The sequence below is a fragment of the Heloderma suspectum genome, chromosome 2 (genome assembly GCF_057233095.1).
Source record: "Heloderma suspectum isolate Gila_16-S chromosome 2, 16-S_ref, whole genome shotgun sequence".
Classification (NCBI taxonomy): Eukaryota; Metazoa; Chordata; class Lepidosauria; order Squamata; family Helodermatidae; genus Heloderma; species Heloderma suspectum.
Genome location: NC_139459.1, coordinates 337,494,326 through 337,513,556, shown reverse-complemented (window position 1 = coordinate 337,513,556; position 19,231 = coordinate 337,494,326). Strand labels below are relative to the sequence as shown.

The following is a 19,231-nucleotide window of genomic DNA, read 5'->3' as shown; positions in this document are numbered from 1 at the left end:
AATGCAAACCTCCATGAGCAGGTCGAATCATTAGAGAACTGGAGCTGCCACCCAAATCTCTGTATCAGAGTGTAAGGATTTCATTTCATGTTGGGTTTTTTTTCACTCTGTATAGAGATATTGGAGGATGCACGTATGGGGGGGAGCACAGCTTTTGTGGTGCAGGGGAGTATGGGATAGTATTTATAATGGGGGTTATGCTATAGGGTTTAAGGGGGCAAGTAGGGAAACACAGAGGCACAGATTCAATGCATTAGAAGCTTATTAGAAGCAATATATATGTTGATAAGGAATGTTTTATTGCCCTTCTAATTGAGTGAGGCCTTATATGTATTAAATGACCAGCCAAAGGTTATAAAAAAGATGAAGAAATGCATATGCTGCAGTTGTTGAAGGCATTGCTGAAGGCATTACTGAAGGCATTATTTAATCAACAAATGCCTTCTTGAAGGCATTATTAAAGATAAAATTAGTAAGCATATAAAAGGACAAGCCCTGCTGAAAAAGAATCAACATGGCTTCCACAGAGGTAAGTCCTGTCTCACTAACCTTTTACAGTTCTTTGAGAGTGTCAGTAAACATATAGTCAGGGGTGATCCCGTAGAAATTGTTTACTTGAACTTCCAAAAGGCTTTTGACAAAGTCCCTCACCAAAGACTCCTGAACAAACTTAGCAATCATGGAATAAGAGGACAAGTCCTCTTATGGATCAGTAACTGGTTAAAGAACAGAAGGCGGAGAGTAGAAATGAATGGTACATTCTCCCAATGGAGGGAAGTAAATAGTGGGGTCCTACAGGGATCTGTGTTAGGACCAATGCTTTTCAACCTGTTCATAAATGATCTGGAATTAGGAGTGAGCAGTGAAGTGGCCAGGTTTGCAGATGACACCAAATTATTTAAGGTGGTGATTATTTCATTTAATTTCTATACCGCCCAATAGCCAAAGCTCAATTTCCTAATTGTATTAGGGTTTGTTTGTTTGTTTTTAAAAAAGGTAAATTGTGAGGATTCTCTAGTGGTTGGAAGAGATGGAACCCTCAGTTTAACACCTTTCTTATGCGGTAGAAAATCTTCCTGTGGTGATAGGTTCCACTTTGAACATAATCTACTGTTTAGGTGTGCAAATGGCATTTTAAAAGTAAATTGCAGTGGGGTATCCAGATTGGGATCCTAACCTCTCCCTCTGCTGAAACCTTGAGCCCGATTGCCTCCCCTCCACTCATGCCTATTTTTTAAAAGCCTTTCATACAACTGTTAGTTGTATGAAAGGTGCTTCATCTAGTCTGGCCAAGTCCTTGCAGTGCTAAGACAGACTGTTTATGAAAGTCTTGTGGCACCTTAATGACTAGCAGATACATGTTTGTATTCGCTTTCACAGTCGAGTCCACTACATTAGGTGTAAATCGAGCCAAAAGGCCATAAAGCGCAAGAAATGCAAGTCTCTGAGACATTTTTAATACAGGGCAAGAAAGTTTGTGGTTAGGGCCTTGCATTAGCAGTCGTGTGCCCTAAGGGGTCAGCAGAGAGCTCCTTTTCCCCACTCCTTTCGCGTACGCAGTTTGCACAACGCCGATTGGGACGTAACAGGTTTTGCTCCGAGTGGTGCCTGGTGGAAGAGGAGAGTAAAACTGCCTCCAACGCGGAGTTCACGCAGCATCCTCTATAGCGACCCCATCTCGCCAGTTTACGACGTTGGCGTAGCTTTGCTTTCAGCGGGGATGGAGGCTTTCGTCTAGCTCCTCCCACCCAACCGCTACGGAGTTTGCGCAGCGGCCGCCGGTAGCCGCTGGAGAAAGCCACAGAAAATCCAGCTGCTCTTAGCGGGCGCTTTGACGAAGGAGGCTGATTGGTTCGCGCCGTCCGTGACGCGAGAGCTTTTCCTGACCAAAGAGGAGGCGCTTTCTTCGGCGACGGGTCTTACGCGAGGCCCCGGCTTGAGGCCTGTGCGGAAGGGTGAGAAGGCCTCCGCCGCCGGGAATGGGGAGATGTGGGGCCGGAGGTGGTTTTAAAGGATGAGGAGAAAGCTGAAGCGATAATTATTGTTGGGGTTACTTTAAAAGGTGTCTGTGAGAACAAGCGGTTGACACAATATTGGGTGGAGGAATATTCTGTTGCCTGCCAAAAAGCCCAGCCTCATTAAAAAAAACATCGTGAACCTTTAATACTAGGTCTCGTTCATGGATGGTGTGAGCTGTAGAGTGTGTTTCTGAGCATGTATAGAGTGACTTTCAGTTGTCAAATAATTACGACCAGACCAACGAGCCCCTCCCCACCATGCCTGTGACGAGGAGTGTGTGTGTGTGTGTTCAGGGCCATCAAGTCCAAAGGGCTGGATTTTAGTTTAGTGGGGTTAAGAACCCAAGCCCAGCTCAGATTGGTAACATCAAAAGGTCCATCTAATATAGCATCTCCCCCCCCCCCCCAGTGGTAGCTTACAAGCAGCAGCAATGCTCACTGGTTGTTTGTCCCTGGAGCCTGGTAATTAGTGGTACAGTGCATCTGAACAAGGAGGTTCCATTTAGCTGTCATCACTAAAATATGGCTTTTCAGTACTTTAAATGATAAAGGCAAATGCCAAGGCATTTAAAATGTGAGGAGGAGCTCCTTGGTCTAGGGAATTACAAGTAGGTGCTAGAGAAGGTTCTCCTTCCTGATCCTCCTCCCTCAATTTCTGTACATAGCTTGATATGGTCTGAAAACAGAGTGAAGGTCCCCATCCCCTCCTCCATTTCCCAGATAATTTACTTATTTATTGGTTTTTCACCCTGTCAGGCACTTAAGGAAACGTCAAAAATAACAACAACAAGAATACAAACCTCTACACAAACCTATACTGAGAACTAAAGCAAATTAAAACCAAACTAACAAACCTACTAATAGATTACAGCAAGATTAAAATGGCACCCTGTACCAGCCTTCAACAAACACTTCTCAGAAAACATCTTTGTCCGCCTTCTAAAGGCAACTAGAGTAATTACTTGATACAAATCTGTGGAGTTTCACAGAAAAAATGCTGCCACCAAAAAGTCACTGCTTCTTGTCACTGACATTTTAGCCTCATTAGGCTGTGGCTCCTGAAGCAGACCCTAAGTTGATAAGTTCAATGTATAGGGAGGCTCATTTAGGAGAAATCTCATTTATCCATGCCCTACCGCCATCTGTGTGTTTGGCCAGCATGTGAAAGGGCTGTACGTACAGCTAAATGCATGGGGACATGGCTACTGGGTGCATCAGCAGTAGGGAGTGGGGCTAGCCGGCATGGCTCTGCAACCCTCTCACTGCTTTTTCAATGCGGGGGGCAGCAGGGGAAAGGCGTTGATCTGAATCGTCCCTATTACTAACTCACATTAGGCACAAAACAGGGGTGGTAATTTATCAGGGACTAGTTCCAGAATTCAGAACCGTCCCTGCTAATTTTCCTTTTGGATTGTGTCTGTCACATTATAAGCTTGCAGCCAGGGACTATTTTGTTTTTTAAAAAATCTCTGTTTAGAGCTTAGAATAATAATAGTAATAATAAATTATATATATGTGGTGAGGTGGAGCCTATGGTGTCATGCAGTATGAACACACACCAGCAGCTGATGCAATAATCTAAAAGGATGGGTAAAAGCACAGTATTTAGTGTATTATTTATTTAAAACATTTCTTGGCCACCTTTCAGGGCAGAAGCCCTCCCAAGGTGGCTTACAATTTTTTTTATAAAATACATAAAACCTGTTTTTTATAAAATACATAAAAACAGTTAAAGTATTAAAAGTGATAAAACATAAAAACAACAATAAAACCAGCAACAAGGATAACAGCAGTAATAGCAACAATAGCAGTCATATTAAGAGAAGGCCAAGGTAAAATAATATGTTTTCAAAACCTTCTTAAAAACCCGCAATGATGGAGCATGGTGGACCTCTGATGGCAGCTTGTTCCAAAGATGTGGGGCCACTGCAGAGAAGGCCCTCTCACGTGTGATCACCCACCTGACTGCTCTCACAGGTAAGCAGATGAGAAGGGCCTCTCTTTCTGATCTTAAACCGTGGGTAGGCTGATATTGCTGAAGGCAGGCCTTCAAGTAACTTGGTCCCAAACCATTTAAGGCTTTGAAGATCAAAACCAGCACTTTGAATTGGGCTCAGAAACACACCGGTAACCAGTGCAGCTGGCACGGTATAGGCATTATGTGATCGAATCACCTCACCCCCACCAACACTTGGGCGGCTGCATTCTGCACAAGCTGGAGTTGCCGAACCGCCTTCAAAAGCAGCCCCACATAGAGCGCATTACAGTAGTCCAGCCTGGACATCACTAGTGCGTGGATAACTGAGACAAGGTCTGTTCTGTCCAGATAGGGCCGCAGTTGGTGTACCAGCCTAAGCTGGTAAAAAGCAGCTGGACACCGCAGCCACCTGGGCTTCCCCAATTAGCTCAGAGTCCAGGAGGACTCCCAGACTGCACAATTGGTCTTTCAGGGGGAGTGCAACCCCATCTAAGACCAGTTGTAAACCTCCATCCGAAGTAGTTGGTTTCCCAACCCTCAGTACCTCCGTCTTGTCTGGATTAAGTTTCAGCTTGTTCACCCTCATCCATCCCAAAACAGCCTCCAAACACTGGTTCAAGAGTTCCACAGCCTCCCTGGGATGTGCAGATGGAAACGAGCTGAGTATCATCCGCATACCGATGACATTTCAGACCAAACCTGATGACTTCCCACAGTGGTTTCATGTAGATGTTAAAAAGCACGGGGGACAAGGTAGAGCCTTGTGGCGCACCCCACAGGCCATGGGGTAGAACAGAAGTCCCCCAGCACCACCTTCTAAGACCGCTCCTCCAGAAAGGACCGGAACCACTTTAAAACCTTGCCTCCCAAGCCCAGTCCAGATAAACAATCCAGAAGGATACCATGGTCAATGGTATTGAAAGCCGCTGAGAGGTCCAGAAGAACCAACAGGGTTGTTCTGCTCGCATCCATTCCAAGGCATAAGTCATCAGCCAGGGCGACCAAGGCTGTTTCCATCCCATAAGCAGGCCTGAAACCTGATTGGAATGGATCTAAGTAATCGGTTTCATCCAAAATGGGTTGGAGCTGTGAGGCCCCCACACACTCCAGCACCTTGCCCAAGAATGGCAAATTTGACACAGGGCGGTAATTATCTGGAACCATAGGATCTAAATTTCGTTTCTTCAGCAAGGGCCTCACCACATCTTCTTTCAAAGCTGCAGGGACCTCGCCATCCCTCAATGAGACATTTACCACCTCAGAGGTCCAGATATCCAGCCCAGCTCTGGCAGATTTGACAAGCCAGGATAGGCAAGGATCTAAAGGGCAAGTAGTAGGCCTCAGCCCTCCAAGCAGTTTGTTCATGTCCTCAGGTTGCACAAGCTGAAAGGTATCCATAACATGACTAGATGGTGCACCAGCCCTGTCCGTATCAGACTTTGTCAAAACAATGGCATCCAGGTCAGCATGAATACGAGTGATTTTATCTGCAAAGTGTCTGGTAAACTGTTCACAGCGGGCCTTTGAGGGTGCGAGTTCTTGCGTTCCAAGGCCTATGCCCAAGAGGACTTTTAACGACACAAAAGAGCTCTGCTGGATGGCACTGAGCAGATGCAATGGTGGTGGTGAAGTGGGATTTCTTCACCGCCATCACCACCACACAATAAGATCGCAAGTGGATTCTTACCTGTGTTCGATCGTATTCATTCCAAGTCTTCCGCCATTTGCACTCTAGCCGTCAACACAGTTGTTTCATTGCCCTCAGTTCCTCGGAATACCAAGGAGCTGACACAGTTCTCCGACGAGGTTGAGGACGTTTGGGAGCGATGATATCGATAGCACGGGTCATCTCCTCGTTCCATGCGGTGAACAGGACCTCCGGCTAAGCCTGCAGGAAAATCCCCAAGAGATCTAAAAAAATCCATCCGGATTCATCAGTCTCCTGGGATGGACCATCAAATTTGGTCCCCCACCCATGCAGAGGTTACAGGTGGCCTGAAGGTCAAAACTGATCAGATAATGATCTGTCACTACTGGCTCCCCCATCCGCAGATCATTTTCTCCCAAACCAGCACAGAAAACCAGGTCCAAAGTGTGTCCTGCCACATGTGTTGGGCAAGATATTATTTGAGACAGGCCCATGGTTGACATGGCAGCCATGAAATCCTGAGCAGCTCCTGACAAAGTAGCCTCAGCATGAATATTAAAGCCCCCAAGACCATAAGCTTTGGGGTCCTCAACATCATGCTCGAGACCACCTCAGTCAGCTCAGGCAGGGAGACTGTTGGGCAGTGAGGTGGGCGGTACACCAACAGAATCCCTATCTTCTCTCGGCTGCCCAACAGCAGGTACAGACACTCAAAACTGGCTGACTGTTGGATAGGGTATCTAACCAGGGGGATAGAATCCCTATAGACCAAGGCTACCCTCTAGTCGAGTTTGGTGCTGCACAAGAAATCCTAGTTGACACATTTGGCAGAGACTGACTCCTCCCCATTCATCCAACCAGGTTTCAGTAACACAAGCCAGGTTGGTATGTTCAGCTGTAAGCTCAGAAATCTATAGTTGGCACGTTTAGATTAACCGATAACCATATATGGAACCAACCGTGGGTACAAGAGCAAGCTAAGGCTAAACCTTTTGATATTGTTAATTGACTGGTGATTTCCCAGACCTCTGCTAGAGGGTTTCTAAAAATATTTTAGGTTTTGGTCAATAGTTAAGAGGGACAGAAGACTGGTCTGGGAGCCAGTCTGTCTTAGGCCCTTGTTTGTCCGACAAAACTCATGCCTTTCAGTCTAATAAACTATGAGAAGATCTAATGTTAGCTTTGTGGAGCTGGAGCAGGTAATGTAGATGTCACAAAAAGTAAAAGGGGGCTTTGATAAATTAAGGAAACTCTCAAGTTTTAGGCTTGTGGGGTAGAGGAGGGGGCAGATTATTAGGCATGATGAATTAACTGGAGGAGCGGAGACAGGTGTGGTAGATCAATGAGGGTCAGAAATGGAAATCAAATGGTTAGTGAATGAGGAAGGTGGCTTAGAAAAATGGACAGAAAATGTGAAATTGGTAAATGTGGTATGGGTAGTTTAGGTGGACCTTGGGGTAGGTGGAGCTGCAGATGTGCCACTGGGTCTCAGCTGGAGAGGGTCTGTTGTAGGAATGATCAAGAGCTGCAGAAGGGGTGTTGTCCAGGTGATGAGCAGGAGGTGGGTGCCCCCCCTCCCCAAGGGGCAGTTGGGGCAATTCTCCTGTGGCCAGAAGTAGAAGTGGCCTTGTATTTCTGTTGCTCTGCAGACAGGTTTCTACGTTGCAGGGCTTGAGCAGTGCAGTGGCTTTTTCTGGGCCCCACAAGGACCGATAAGTTGCATGCTGATGCTGCCAGGGAGCAGCAGTTCCTGATTGGGGCAGTGCAGTGAGGATTTGAACTTGTGGCTTCAGTGGCTCTCTGCCCACCTCCCCTCTCACCTCCAAGAGTCATTGTTCTCCTGTCATAGAACACCCTATGCTTTGCTCTCTCTTCTCCATTCCCATGGGGGTCTCTGGGTCACCCCCACCGTTACTGCAGGGTTTCTTCCCACACAGCAAACCCATCTAGCAAAAGCGTCTCAGAGGGGGAGGGAAGGGGGCTGGAGAGGTCTCAGGATAGCTTGTATCCTGGCCTCTCCAATCTCCTGCCCTCCCACCACAAAGCCCCCTTCCCTTCACCACCGAGGTTGCATTCTTGACCTCATAGAGCAGCTGGTGCAGTTCTTTCCAACTGTGAGGGCAGGGGGGCAGAGCTCTAATTCCCAGCTCTGAGGTCAGAGCACTGTCTCCAGCCTCGGATCTGGGAATCCAAACTATCCTATGGCCCCTCAGATGCTGTGTAAGGACCATAGGATAACTCCCTGAGAGAGTATGGATTGTATCCATTGGTGTCCTTCTGCCAGCAGAATGGGCACTGGTGCCAGATCAAATTCCCCCTGCACCCCTCCCAGCAAGCCCCCCAGATCTGCTCCAGAAGGTTGGGCGACCCTCCAGAGCAGATTTGGGGGTGCACTTGCATGGGAGAACAAGGGAAAGGCTTGTTGCATGAGTGGAAGTCCACTCGTGTAATGGTAGATTTAACCTCAAACATGTCTGTTGTGATTTATCTTTTATATCTTAATGACTTCCCTGAATTACTAGCCTGCAGGGTTCTTGAAGAGGCTAACAAAAAAGTAATAATACATTGTAGATGTGTGTGAAGGTCTTATATTTTGTTGATATCTATCAAGACACGGTGGCTTAGTGGTTAAGACACTGAACTGCAGACCGGAAGGTCGGCAGGACAGCAGTTCGAGACCCGAGTGCTGCGACGGAGTGAGCTCCTGTCTTCAGTCCCAGCTCCTGCCAACCTAGCAGTTCGAAAGCAAGAAATTGCAAGTAGATAAATAGGTACTGCCTCGGCGGGAAAGGTAACAGTGTTCCATGCACCTCGGTGTTCAGTCATGCCGGCCACATGACCACGGAAGTGTCTTTGGACAGCGCTGGCTCTTCGGCTTAGAAACGGGGATGAGCACCGCACCCTAGAGTCGGACACGACTGGTTGGGGACACCTTTTTATCAAGACACAAGTCTTAAGGAAAAATATTATCAGAAGTATGTCTTAGATTTTTTCTGTGATACAAATCTTGTTAAACAGCAAACTACAGGTACTTTTTGAATTTGTTTAAAATCAAGCCGAGCCAATCAGACACTCCTTTCTCTTGTCTAGTTCCCTGTACCCACTTGCTATCCTAGTGTGATTCTGGTTCAGTTGCATTAGTCTATCATCCTTTCTTTCAAGGCCAATTTTCTTATGGTCTTTTGATGACTGCTCAACCTTATGATGATCTGAAAGCTTTTTTGTATATTGCAGGTTTGTAACTCCAAGTTTTTCTGTCTGATTTATGATCATTGACCAGCTATTTATTCGAAAGGTGTCTTACAGTTGCAATTCTGTGCATGCTTATTTTGAAGTAAGTCCTACTGTGTTCAGTGGTACTTACACCCTAGTAAGTGTGTTTAGGATTTTGTGGTCTTAAGACCTGATTTGCACATAACAAATCAGGTCTTTTTTAAACCCACTGTTTACCCATGGTTTGGCGTCACGAAGAGTCGGACACGACTTAATGACTGAACAGCAACAACAACAACAACAAATAACTCATGGTTTGTTGTCTTACCCATGGTTTGTCTGGCAAACGATCAAACAAACCACAGTTTATTTTCTCAATCCCTGGGTTGTTTGTTTCATTCCTCTATCACCTGTTCCCTCCCTTCCCAAATGCTTTTATGGCACTTAGTACTGGCATGTAGAGCGGGTGGTGTTTTTTTTTTACCACTTCTGCCTAGTGAAACAACCCATGAACAACCCACGGTTCTGGGTTCACATGTGATGACAATCCATGGTTTAAACAACTCAAGAGTTCACAACCCAACAACAAATCATGGTTGTTAGCACGGCTGGAATTGCATATCATGACAATCCAGAATTCCGTGACCCATAACATTGGTTAGTGTTCTGTCCAAACCCAGCCTTAGAGTCCAGTGTGCTTCTGATTTTTATTTGTTCTTTGTAACTGCTTCTAGCAATCTTTTGGGTATGTTGCAGTATTTGAACTTGAATGTGGAAATGTGATGGCCAGTCCTCTGATCTAGAGTGAGTGCTGTTGAGGACTGGTTCATCTGGGATTGGTTTGTGTGTGTACTTGGATTCTTATCCCATGGGTATTAAAGTGATTACTTGGGGAATGCAATTATTGATGTCTGTAGCCCCATTGTATAAAGTGCTTTACATTCTACAGACCAAAGTTGTTCCGATATTAAGCAACTAATATTGTATCTGGAAGAGGCACACAGATTTGTTGTGTGTAATAGGTTGAAACTAGACATTATGGCTAACATGGTTGCTACCAAAACAGTAGCTGCATGTCATAAACTCCCTCCTGAGTAGCACCTCGTGATACAAAATGGGCTGCACCATGCTGCAACTGCCACCCTTCTTCCCAGCGCAATCACACGGTTGTTTTGTAACACTGATTGTTACCATGGAGAGGGAGAGAATGAGTGGTGGATAGGGGGCGCTGCTGTAATATCTAGTTCTCATCTTAATTGGCATGAAGTTGACCAAAAGCCAGAATACCTCAAACTTCAGCATAATTTGGATTGTTAAGTGCTGTGATACTGCTTTGTTCTCCAGTACTCTAGGGTGGCCCAACAGATAATGCTGGAGTTGATCAATTTTAATTCAATTTCGCTTCAGCCGTGGCTGAAGGGAGGCTTTACGTATGTATGTATGTATGTATTGCATTTATATGCTGCGTTTTTTCCTCTTGCAAAGAACCCAAGGCAGTTTACATTATCCTCCTCCTCTCCATTTTATCCTCACAACAACAACCTTATGAGGTAGGTTGGGCTGAGAATCTGTGACTGGCCCAAAGTCACCCAGTGAACTTCCATGGCCAAGTGGGGACTAGAACCGGGACTTCCCGGCTCCCAGTCCAACACTCTCACCACTACATCACACTGGCTGTCAGGTCAATGTCAATGTTCCTCAACTGCTTGGCCTATTCCCCCCCCCTTAATTTTTCAAATGAGAACAGCTCGAGTTCAAACCTATCTGCAAGCTCATCCCATAGTTCCCAGTTATGTGGAAGTTGAATAGTTTTTTGAAGGTACACACTTCTGCACAAGCTTCATGGCACCTTCTCCTTTATTATTGCTTCACATAATTTTTAGCTGAGTCCTGACAATGAAAACTGGTTTTGAGTCAAAGCTTGGGTAAGCATGGCTCAAATTAAGCCCTGCTTGCATCACAGGGCGACCCATGGCAACATTTAAGTGTGCACAATATGTGATAGTTAATGCGCTCCAGTTCTCTAGATATGTGGCCATGTTTCTGTGTTATGTTGTGATCTGAGAAAAATGGCCACAACTGGAGATCTATAATGTAACCTTTTGTGTTTAATCTAGGCCATCTATGTAAATGTTGTGAAGTGGTTGCTGTTTCACAGATGAGTTGTGAGGAAGCTTAAGAACATAACTGTTTTAAAACCACTAAAATCTGGTTAAACCAGTTACACACATGTCATGCTCCCTTTTAAAATCCCATCTTCCAGCTGAAATCTGGAGCCCATCCTGTTAGGTGGAACCAATATGACTTTGGTTTCCAAACTCTCCTTAAGTGGAGCAAGGGTTCTCCAATGCAAAGACCTGTATTGACACACAAGCTTACCTGAAAGTCTGCTTTTTTTACCATTACTGATTACCCCCTAAAATGTACAACTACAGGGTGGTGTTGTGTACTGTAGGGTGCAATTAGTTCATGTGGAACAATGGTGAGGCCCAACAGGTCTGACAAGCACCATGTGTGAACTAAGTATCCTTCCAAGAGCTGAACACTTTCCACTATCCTCTGCAACTCACAGAGGTTCTGTGCAAGACATGCAGGAGTTCTTTTGCATATGAGTCTGAGTAGAACGGGTTCCCTGAAGGTTGGAAATTTGAAAGCCACTGCAGTATGTCATAGTGACTGGTGTGTGAGATTAGAACCTGTGAAACTCAGATTGAAATACTGATCACTGCCTGTGTAGTTCACTGGGCATCTTGGGCAAGCCACTATCTCTCAGCCAAAATGTATGTGTTAGATTAGATTTTCGATGAATCTGAGCTCCTTGGAGAAAGAGCAGGATACAGATGTGTTGGGTGGTATAGAAGGAGCACTGCAGCTGTGGAAACCCCTCCAAAGCCTGTCCTTAAAATCTTTTAGAAAGCAAGTGAAAATATTTCTGCTTAGCCCTTGTGGAATAAACTGCTGAATGTGATTCTCATATGGTACTTCATATGCTGCTTTTAAACTTCTGATTCTGCCCCACCCACCGACCCCACTCCTGGGTTTTATTGTATTTGTATAGACACATTATCAGCTGTCTTGGGCTGCTTCGTGAAAGAATGGTGGCGTATAAATTATAAGAGTAGAATTTAAAAATATACTCTTGTGCCAATTCCCCCAGGTATTACAGAAGATGCTTGCTCAAACTTTGGGCAATCTCTAGAGTTGGAGAGTTCCATAGCTGTGAGGCAGCAACACACAATTCCAGCTGATTAAAAACACCTTTTCAAGAATAATGTAGGTGCACCAATAGTAGCGGTAGTGATATATTCCATCCCCAAGTAATGGATGAGGCAGATGTATCCCTGGCATGGAGGGATAGTTCTGCTTACCACTTGGGGGTGGGTTGTGTAGCATTACAGACACATGCTCCAGTAGTTAAGCAGGGGGGAAGGAGGTACTGCCTCCACAGGGGCATTAAAAAGGGTGCGTGAAATAGTGGAGTATTGTTGTGGGGGCGGGGCCTTGCCTTGCTTGTGTTTGCTGCTTGCTAAAGTGAGGGGCTATAGCTCAGTTATAGAGAACATATTTTGCATACAGAAGGTCCCAGGTTCAGTCCATCTCCAGATAGGACTGGGAAAGACTCCTGTCTGAAACCCTGGAGGGCCAATGTAGATAATACTGCATTAGATGGACCAATGGCCTGACTTGGTACAAGGCAGCTTCATACATTCAGAGGTCTAGATCAGCCTTCCCTACCTGGTGCCCTCCAGATGTGTTGGATTAAAGCTCCCATCATCTTCAGCCAGCATGGAGATGTAGTCCCAACACATCTTGAGGACACCAGAGTGGAGAAGGCTGGTCTAGATGACTACTTCCCCACTGCAGTGGACCAGCAAATCCCTGCTGTACAAATATATTCTTGATGTTGCCTCTAGGCTTGGAGGTGGAGTTGAGTTTGCAGATGGGACCCAGACTTACAGCCCCATCTGCACAAGACTTGAATGGCCCATGACATGTTCCTTAACATGATTGCTCCAACTGTGGCAGCTCACATTGCTGAAAATATGTAGAATGCTCCAAGTCTCCTTGGAATTACAAGGACTCCAAAAGACAGCACTTGGAAAAAGTTATATAAACAGTGGGCAATCAAACAGCTATTGAATGATAATACCAAAATGTCAAGTGTCTCTTTTGGCCAGTTCTGAGAGCTACAATTCAAACTTCCAGAAAAAGAGCAGAAGAGTAAACTGCAACGTGTTGATCCTCTTTGACAACAAGAAGATGTAAAAGCTTATTGAAGAACAGGATAACAGGCGGCCTCAGATGTTCATACTTGAATTATTAAGGAGGCAATTGTAGGGATTGAGGTCCTAATATGTGGCCACCCCTCCTGAGTAGCTAGGGAGCTAGATACCCTCTGTTTATATCTCAACAGTATCTTGGGCTAGGATTGGCCATCTGATGAGTAAAAGAAAACACTAGTCAAATAATGATCAAGATATTTTAAGCATTTATTTGATAGAATTGTAACAGAGAGAGAGACTTACACTAATCACAAAAACCATAAAACATGAAACACTTTAAATCTAAACTACGGTAACCAACTATTCTTCATAGTTTTTCTAGCTAAGAATGTTATGGGAATATAAATGTATGTCAGTGATAACAGACTGGACTCATTTGAATGTACTGCTAAACCAGTATTTAGTGTTACAAAGGCTTGTGGTCCCCTTGCTTTCTCCATTGTGACTGCAAGGAGAAGTTTGGAAGAATTAACTTCAGTTTTAGATTAATATCAGTCTGCCATGTTGTCCAAACCCAACAAACTGTGGTTAATCTTAAACTATGGTTTGTGGAAACAACCAGCTTCAAACCGTGTTTTACAAAGTGGGCTTGTTTCCACTAACCATAGTTTAGATTAGCCACAATTTAGGGTTCGGATGACCCTCTAAACTTCATTTGTGGACAAATATGTCACTTAAGAACTAAAGGAAGTTGTTCTGGCTCAGTTAAGGATTGGGCATAGACTCCCTACACATCAGCATCTATTGTGAGAGGAGGTCTCACTCACGTTCATGCCTTTTAGTGTTCCCCCTACTGTTAAACATGTCTTGCTAGAGTGCCTATTATTCTCAAGTGCCTGATAGACTTTTCTGCATACCCATTCCCCCTTTGAAACGTACTTTCAGTTCTGAGGGATGATGCTGACCTACAAGCTTTATTCAGGTTCCTGAGTTCTATTAGCTGGCTGTCCTCTCTTAAAAAAAAAAAAAAAAAGACTGTTTGGGTTATTGGGAACAAGCTGCTGATGAAACAATTCTCTAGTATTTGCGCTATAACTTGTGTGTGGTGCAGCCTAGCTGACGTTATGCCATAAACTTCAAGATATCTACGTTACTCCAGAACAAAACCAGCAGTAGTGCATCCAGTTTATAAATGTATAGAATGAATATATATATATATATATACACACACACACAGATTTTAAAATGTGAAACATTTAAGCATAAAGCACCAGCTTCAGTCACAAATAAGAGTACGCTACAATACCACTTATAAGCTGAGCCAGAAACAATCTACCTTATCTACATAAGGGCATTCTTGATTTCATCGAATATTAAGACTGCATTCAAAGATTATCAAATAGGCAATCAGTTGATCACCATCCAGACTCTGAGATATCATGAATCATGAGATATCACTAAGCATTTCCTGCATGCATTATAATGAGAAGAAAATTGACTCATCATGAGTTTGATAGGGCTACTAAGTATGACACGTAACAACCTAGGCATGTTTCTTTATCTTATTGAAAAGCAATAATTTGGTGACACAACCCACATAGGAAAACATAATTCTGGGAACAGAACACTAATGCTCAGAGTGCACACACAAAGCACCATCGCTTGTGAACAAAATATGAACCAGAAGATGAAGCTGATAGGATGGGCCTTGGGGAAGGAGGGGCAACTTACTAGATGATACATATTCCTTATTTAGGGTTAGAGTTTTCCTGAAATTCAGGCAGCTTTATCTTGTGTGGCTTGCTACCACGTGCCTATTGGTCAACAGTTTTGACTAGTTGTGATTTTAGGCCTTTTTGTCTGTTTGTGTCTTTATATTTGTTAGATACCTGTAAAACAAGTTCCATAGGCATTGCACAAAATCTGTTAAAACATAGCAGTAATACAATAAAAAATCTAACACATCTTAAAAATCCAACGCAGCTTAAAAACCAAATACACAAATACCAAGACAGTAAAATACAATACAGATTGCGGGAGCTAAAAACAACCAGCAAGTACAGGAGCTAAAATCACCCACAGTTCCACAGGGACAAACAACAAGATCTTTAAAAGCCTGGGAGAACAAAGACATCTGAGCCAGGTACCAAAAGGAAAGGAGTGTGGGTGCCAGATGAGCTTCCTAGGAAGAGCATTCCATTGCCAGTTGGCCATAAGTGAAAAAGCCCTCTCTCTCATGGCTACCCTCCAACTTCAGATTGAGGGGGTACTCAGAGGAGGATTTCCATAGATGGCCTAAAGGCATGAGTAGGTACATATGGGAGGAGGCATTCCGTTGGGTGCCAAGTTCCCAAGCAGGTAGAGCTTTCTAGGTCAAAAACAGCACTTTGGATTGGGTCCAGAAACAAACTGGAAGTCAGCGCAGTTGAGAAAGGACCAGTGTAATATGTTCATAATTCCTGGTCTCAGTTAAAACTCTTGCTGCCATGTTTGCAAGAGCTGCAGTTTCTGGACTGTCTTCAAAGGCAGAGCCACGTACAACACGTTAGAGTAATCAAGATTAGATAAAGGTCAGACTAAATAAAAGCCAAAGTGTCTTGAGGTCTTTAAACCTTCCACTAAAAATACCACTGCAGATAGATGTTTCTTGGGTTGTAAGTTAATTGTCTTTTCCCCTTTTCATTTGAGGTGATCTACGTTGGCTTCCAAGTGGTTTGGACCCATTAGAAGCTCCTGCTAGCCTAATGCCATGAATGTTGAGGCGGACAATGTGGAAGAAAAAGCTGTCCATTCCTGGTCAAGGATCTCCTCTGCAGGACAGAAAGCCTTGGAAGAAGCTCTTAGAGTGTTCAACCCTATGTCGAAGGACCTGTCTGACACAGAGACCCAGCTGGTAGCTTTTCTTCAAGGCCTCAGAGAAGAAGGCTACCAGCCCACAATCCTAAGGAGTAAAGACGTGTATGGATACAGCTCGTGCACAGCCAATATGCCCAGCCAGAAAAAAGGCAGCACCCAGGACACTTCAAAAACAGTTGCTCCTATTTCAGAGTCTGCTAAGGCTCCAGCCCGAAGCATAGCAACAATGGCAGAAGTATCTACCCCCTTAGCAGGTTTTACAGTAAGTCCTTCTAAAGACTCCGCTAAGCCATTGTCCAAGAGCAGTAATTCCACAAACCTCCTGTTGAACTCATTGAAACGGACACGTTCAGGCACATCAAAAGCCTCAGCAGTGGGCTTCCCTGCTAACATGTACCCTGGTGTCTACCCAGCCATGAGGCTGTCTGTGGTTCTGGAAGCCTTGGTCCCACTGAAAGCCACAGCGTCCTGTCTGGAGTCCAAATGTAAACAAGGGCATCTTGGGATCTCTCCCTCAGACCTTAAGCTTCTCAAGGCAGCTAGTGCATCCAGGCAGTCTTCTGCAGTCAAAGCCACTAAAATATCACCCAGTCAGTTGGACCCCAAAGCATACAGGCATATAATACAGAAAGTGCCGGACTCTGCGGCTCTGACTATGAGCCTTATAAAAGGACCAAGGGGTGGGGTCCTGCAGGAAAGCAATGCTTGTAAAGCATCTGGAATACTGAATGGCAGAATTTCTGGAAGCACCTCCCAGAGCTGCAGCACAGGAGCTTCTAGAACTAAGGAGCCATCAGTGACTAAAACAGAACAGAGGGGTAGCGGCAGCCATCGGGAGACTGTTGGGCAGAAAAGGAAAAGAGTGGAGGAGGAAAAAGAATTGCCCTGCAGGAAGGAACCCAATTCAGTTCCATCTCCCAATAAACAGGAACTGGCTTCGAAGACATTGAACCTGCTGAAATTCCGGGCCATCAAGGTGAACAGCTCTTCTGATGATGAATTAAGAAGGAGAGCACAGAAGATCCTTAGAGTTAATCTGTCCCCTGTTATCCGAATTCAGCCACTGCCACAGTCCCACAGCGTCCCTTGAAGTCGCCTAGTTAAATTGGAGCCACAGTGCCACCATATGAGGATGCTTAGACCAACTTCAGGTCTCTTGGGCTTGATGAGGATGTACATGTCTGCAGTCCTCAGGCAGCTGGCCCTCAGGCCGTAGCTAGCAGCTGGGGAAGTTCTGCAGAACTGGGCAACTGCTGGATTATAAAACCCTGTTTAGAAATATTGGAGGAGGTCTCCAAGGCCCCATTGAGAGGAATACAGAGCAGAGCACTGGCTTTCCTCTGGGACACTTTTCTACAGTGCTTTTGTAAACATGGTAGAGCGTACGTCTGGGATGTGGCAGCACTCGGAATATTGCTGTACTGTGATTTTTCTTTTTCGATCTGTAAATCTACTTGGTTTTATTTTGATCATATTTTATATACTTATAATTAAATATAAATATCTATTGACTCATGTACATGCATTGCCCAAGGGCTGTCAGAATGTGATCCCTTCTCCTTCTTGTCCCTTTCTCTAGAACTGGGTTCAAAAGCTTTTCTCTCTCATCTTTTTTTCAGTCATCTGTTGAAAGACGCAGAGGCCTTTGCTTGTCTCCAGTGTTGCCTCCCTTCTCTGTAAACCTGAGTGGCTAGTTGCCATTCTACTGGTCGCTGGCTCACCTTCACTGCTGCTGTCTCATGGCTGGCTAGGGTTAACAAAAGTTGCATGCCACGTGGAGGAGTGTTCCAACTAGTTGGAAAGAGAACGGGAGAAAACACATCCTTTCTCTGGTAGCTTCACTCCTCCCTTGACCACAAGCTATGAGGCTGAGGCTGGTGAAGGTGGAAGAAGGATGGTTTCCCCAAAATATGGAGACTGTGCAGATCTTTTTGAGAAGGCAGTGAAGGAGGACAGACAAAGTCCCGGTGTGCCCCAAGCAAGCAGAGGAGGGTGTCCCACAGATTTCTGCCAAGTTTGTGCCATAAAGGGCAGGAGGCACATCTGTCTGTGGAGAACCTTTGTGAAGAGTTGGTGCCTCTCTGCACGGTTCACATGGGGATTCTAGCTGCCAGTCAGTGTCCTCTGCTCTTCTGTGTATTTGCCTCCTATGGGTAACTGTTATAGATCCCAGTGGAGTTGACATGTTATTTCCCTCTGTTAAGTTAAAAAATGAACCTGTGGTTGCTTGTGAGCCTAAGAACTGGCAAATAATATTTTCTAGTGCAATTGTTAAACATTTCTGCTGACTGACATTTCACTATGTCTAGCCTGCAGACATTAGGCTTCTGAATGTATCGGGTGCGTCTGAACAGTCTGTGTAATATCTCCTGCTGCAGCAGCAAGAGGTTCTTGGGCTTGATACAGAGGTGGCTGGATGTGATTCTTGTCCTGTATTGCAAATGGAGTGAAATGATCTTAGTAGAGGTTTCTGACCTACAAACCACTGTGAAGGTTCATAAGTATATTCCTGCCAGCAGCTTCAGTATTTCAAGAGTATAATTTCCTTCTGCTTTGTGCCACATCTGCGAACCTAAGCTTGTTTTACCATCACGGCTTCCCCAGGGAACAATGGCAATAATAGTTTTGTGAAGGTATTGAGAACAATGTATTGGAGGTCCTGCATTCCTGTAAAATTGCAGTTCCAAGAGTTCCTTAGGCAAAACTTTCAGTAGTTAAACTGGTTTAGATTTTTAGTTTAGACATTCTATTGGGGCATGTGGGCTGATAAAGCGTTGCTTTCTTCACTATGGAGGACAGGCTTCCTGTGAGAACACTGACTTTTAATAAGTTGCAAAACATTTCTCTGCTTTAAAGCATTTGCTCTTTACTGTTTAGGGTGGCCCAAACCAATAGCCATTTTACACATTATGCAAAATGAGGTGATAGACTGAGGTAGTAGAATTCTGGGCAGTACCATTTCAGACCACAGGTTCTGATGGTGGCTGTTTTTGAACATTCCATTACATGAAGAGTTCCATGCATACAGTAAACTAGCACATCAGGAGACAACTAAGAATTTCTCTCCCAAAAGTGCTAGTTATCTACATGCAGGGAGATTATTATGTGGGGAGGTATACATGAATTCATTCCCCCACCTGCAGAATTCTGATGCCCTGCTACATTGAGCTTTTTAAAAAACAAACAAGCTAACTCTCTAATCCCAAACACAATACTTGCATGTTGTCATACTAGTTTTCATGAGTCTGCCATGCTGGCTTCATGGGATAAGCATTATGTGGTGAGTTGTGGAGAG

The 19,231-nt window shown here is 44.7% G+C and overlaps 1 protein-coding gene across 2 annotated transcripts; it reads left to right on the top strand.

Annotated features, from left to right (window-relative positions):
- The first annotated feature begins 1,768 nt into the window (after positions 1-1,768).
- CCDC71 (coiled-coil domain containing 71) lies at positions 1,769-17,448 on the top strand. Of its 2 annotated transcripts, none has more exons than XM_084840568.1 (2): positions 1,769-1,955; positions 15,769-17,448. In XM_084840568.1, the coding sequence occupies exon 2, from the start codon at positions 15,830-15,832 to the stop codon at positions 17,024-17,026; it is 1,197 nt and encodes a 398-aa protein (XP_084696694.1). In that variant the 5' UTR covers positions 1,769-1,955; positions 15,769-15,829; the 3' UTR covers positions 17,027-17,448. The 2 variants fall into 2 exon arrangements, with proteins under 2 accessions (XP_084696694.1, XP_084696695.1); XM_084840569.1 differs by lacking the exon at positions 1,769-1,955 and adding an exon at positions 3,905-3,995.
- Positions 17,449-19,231: the final 1,783 nt, after the last annotated feature.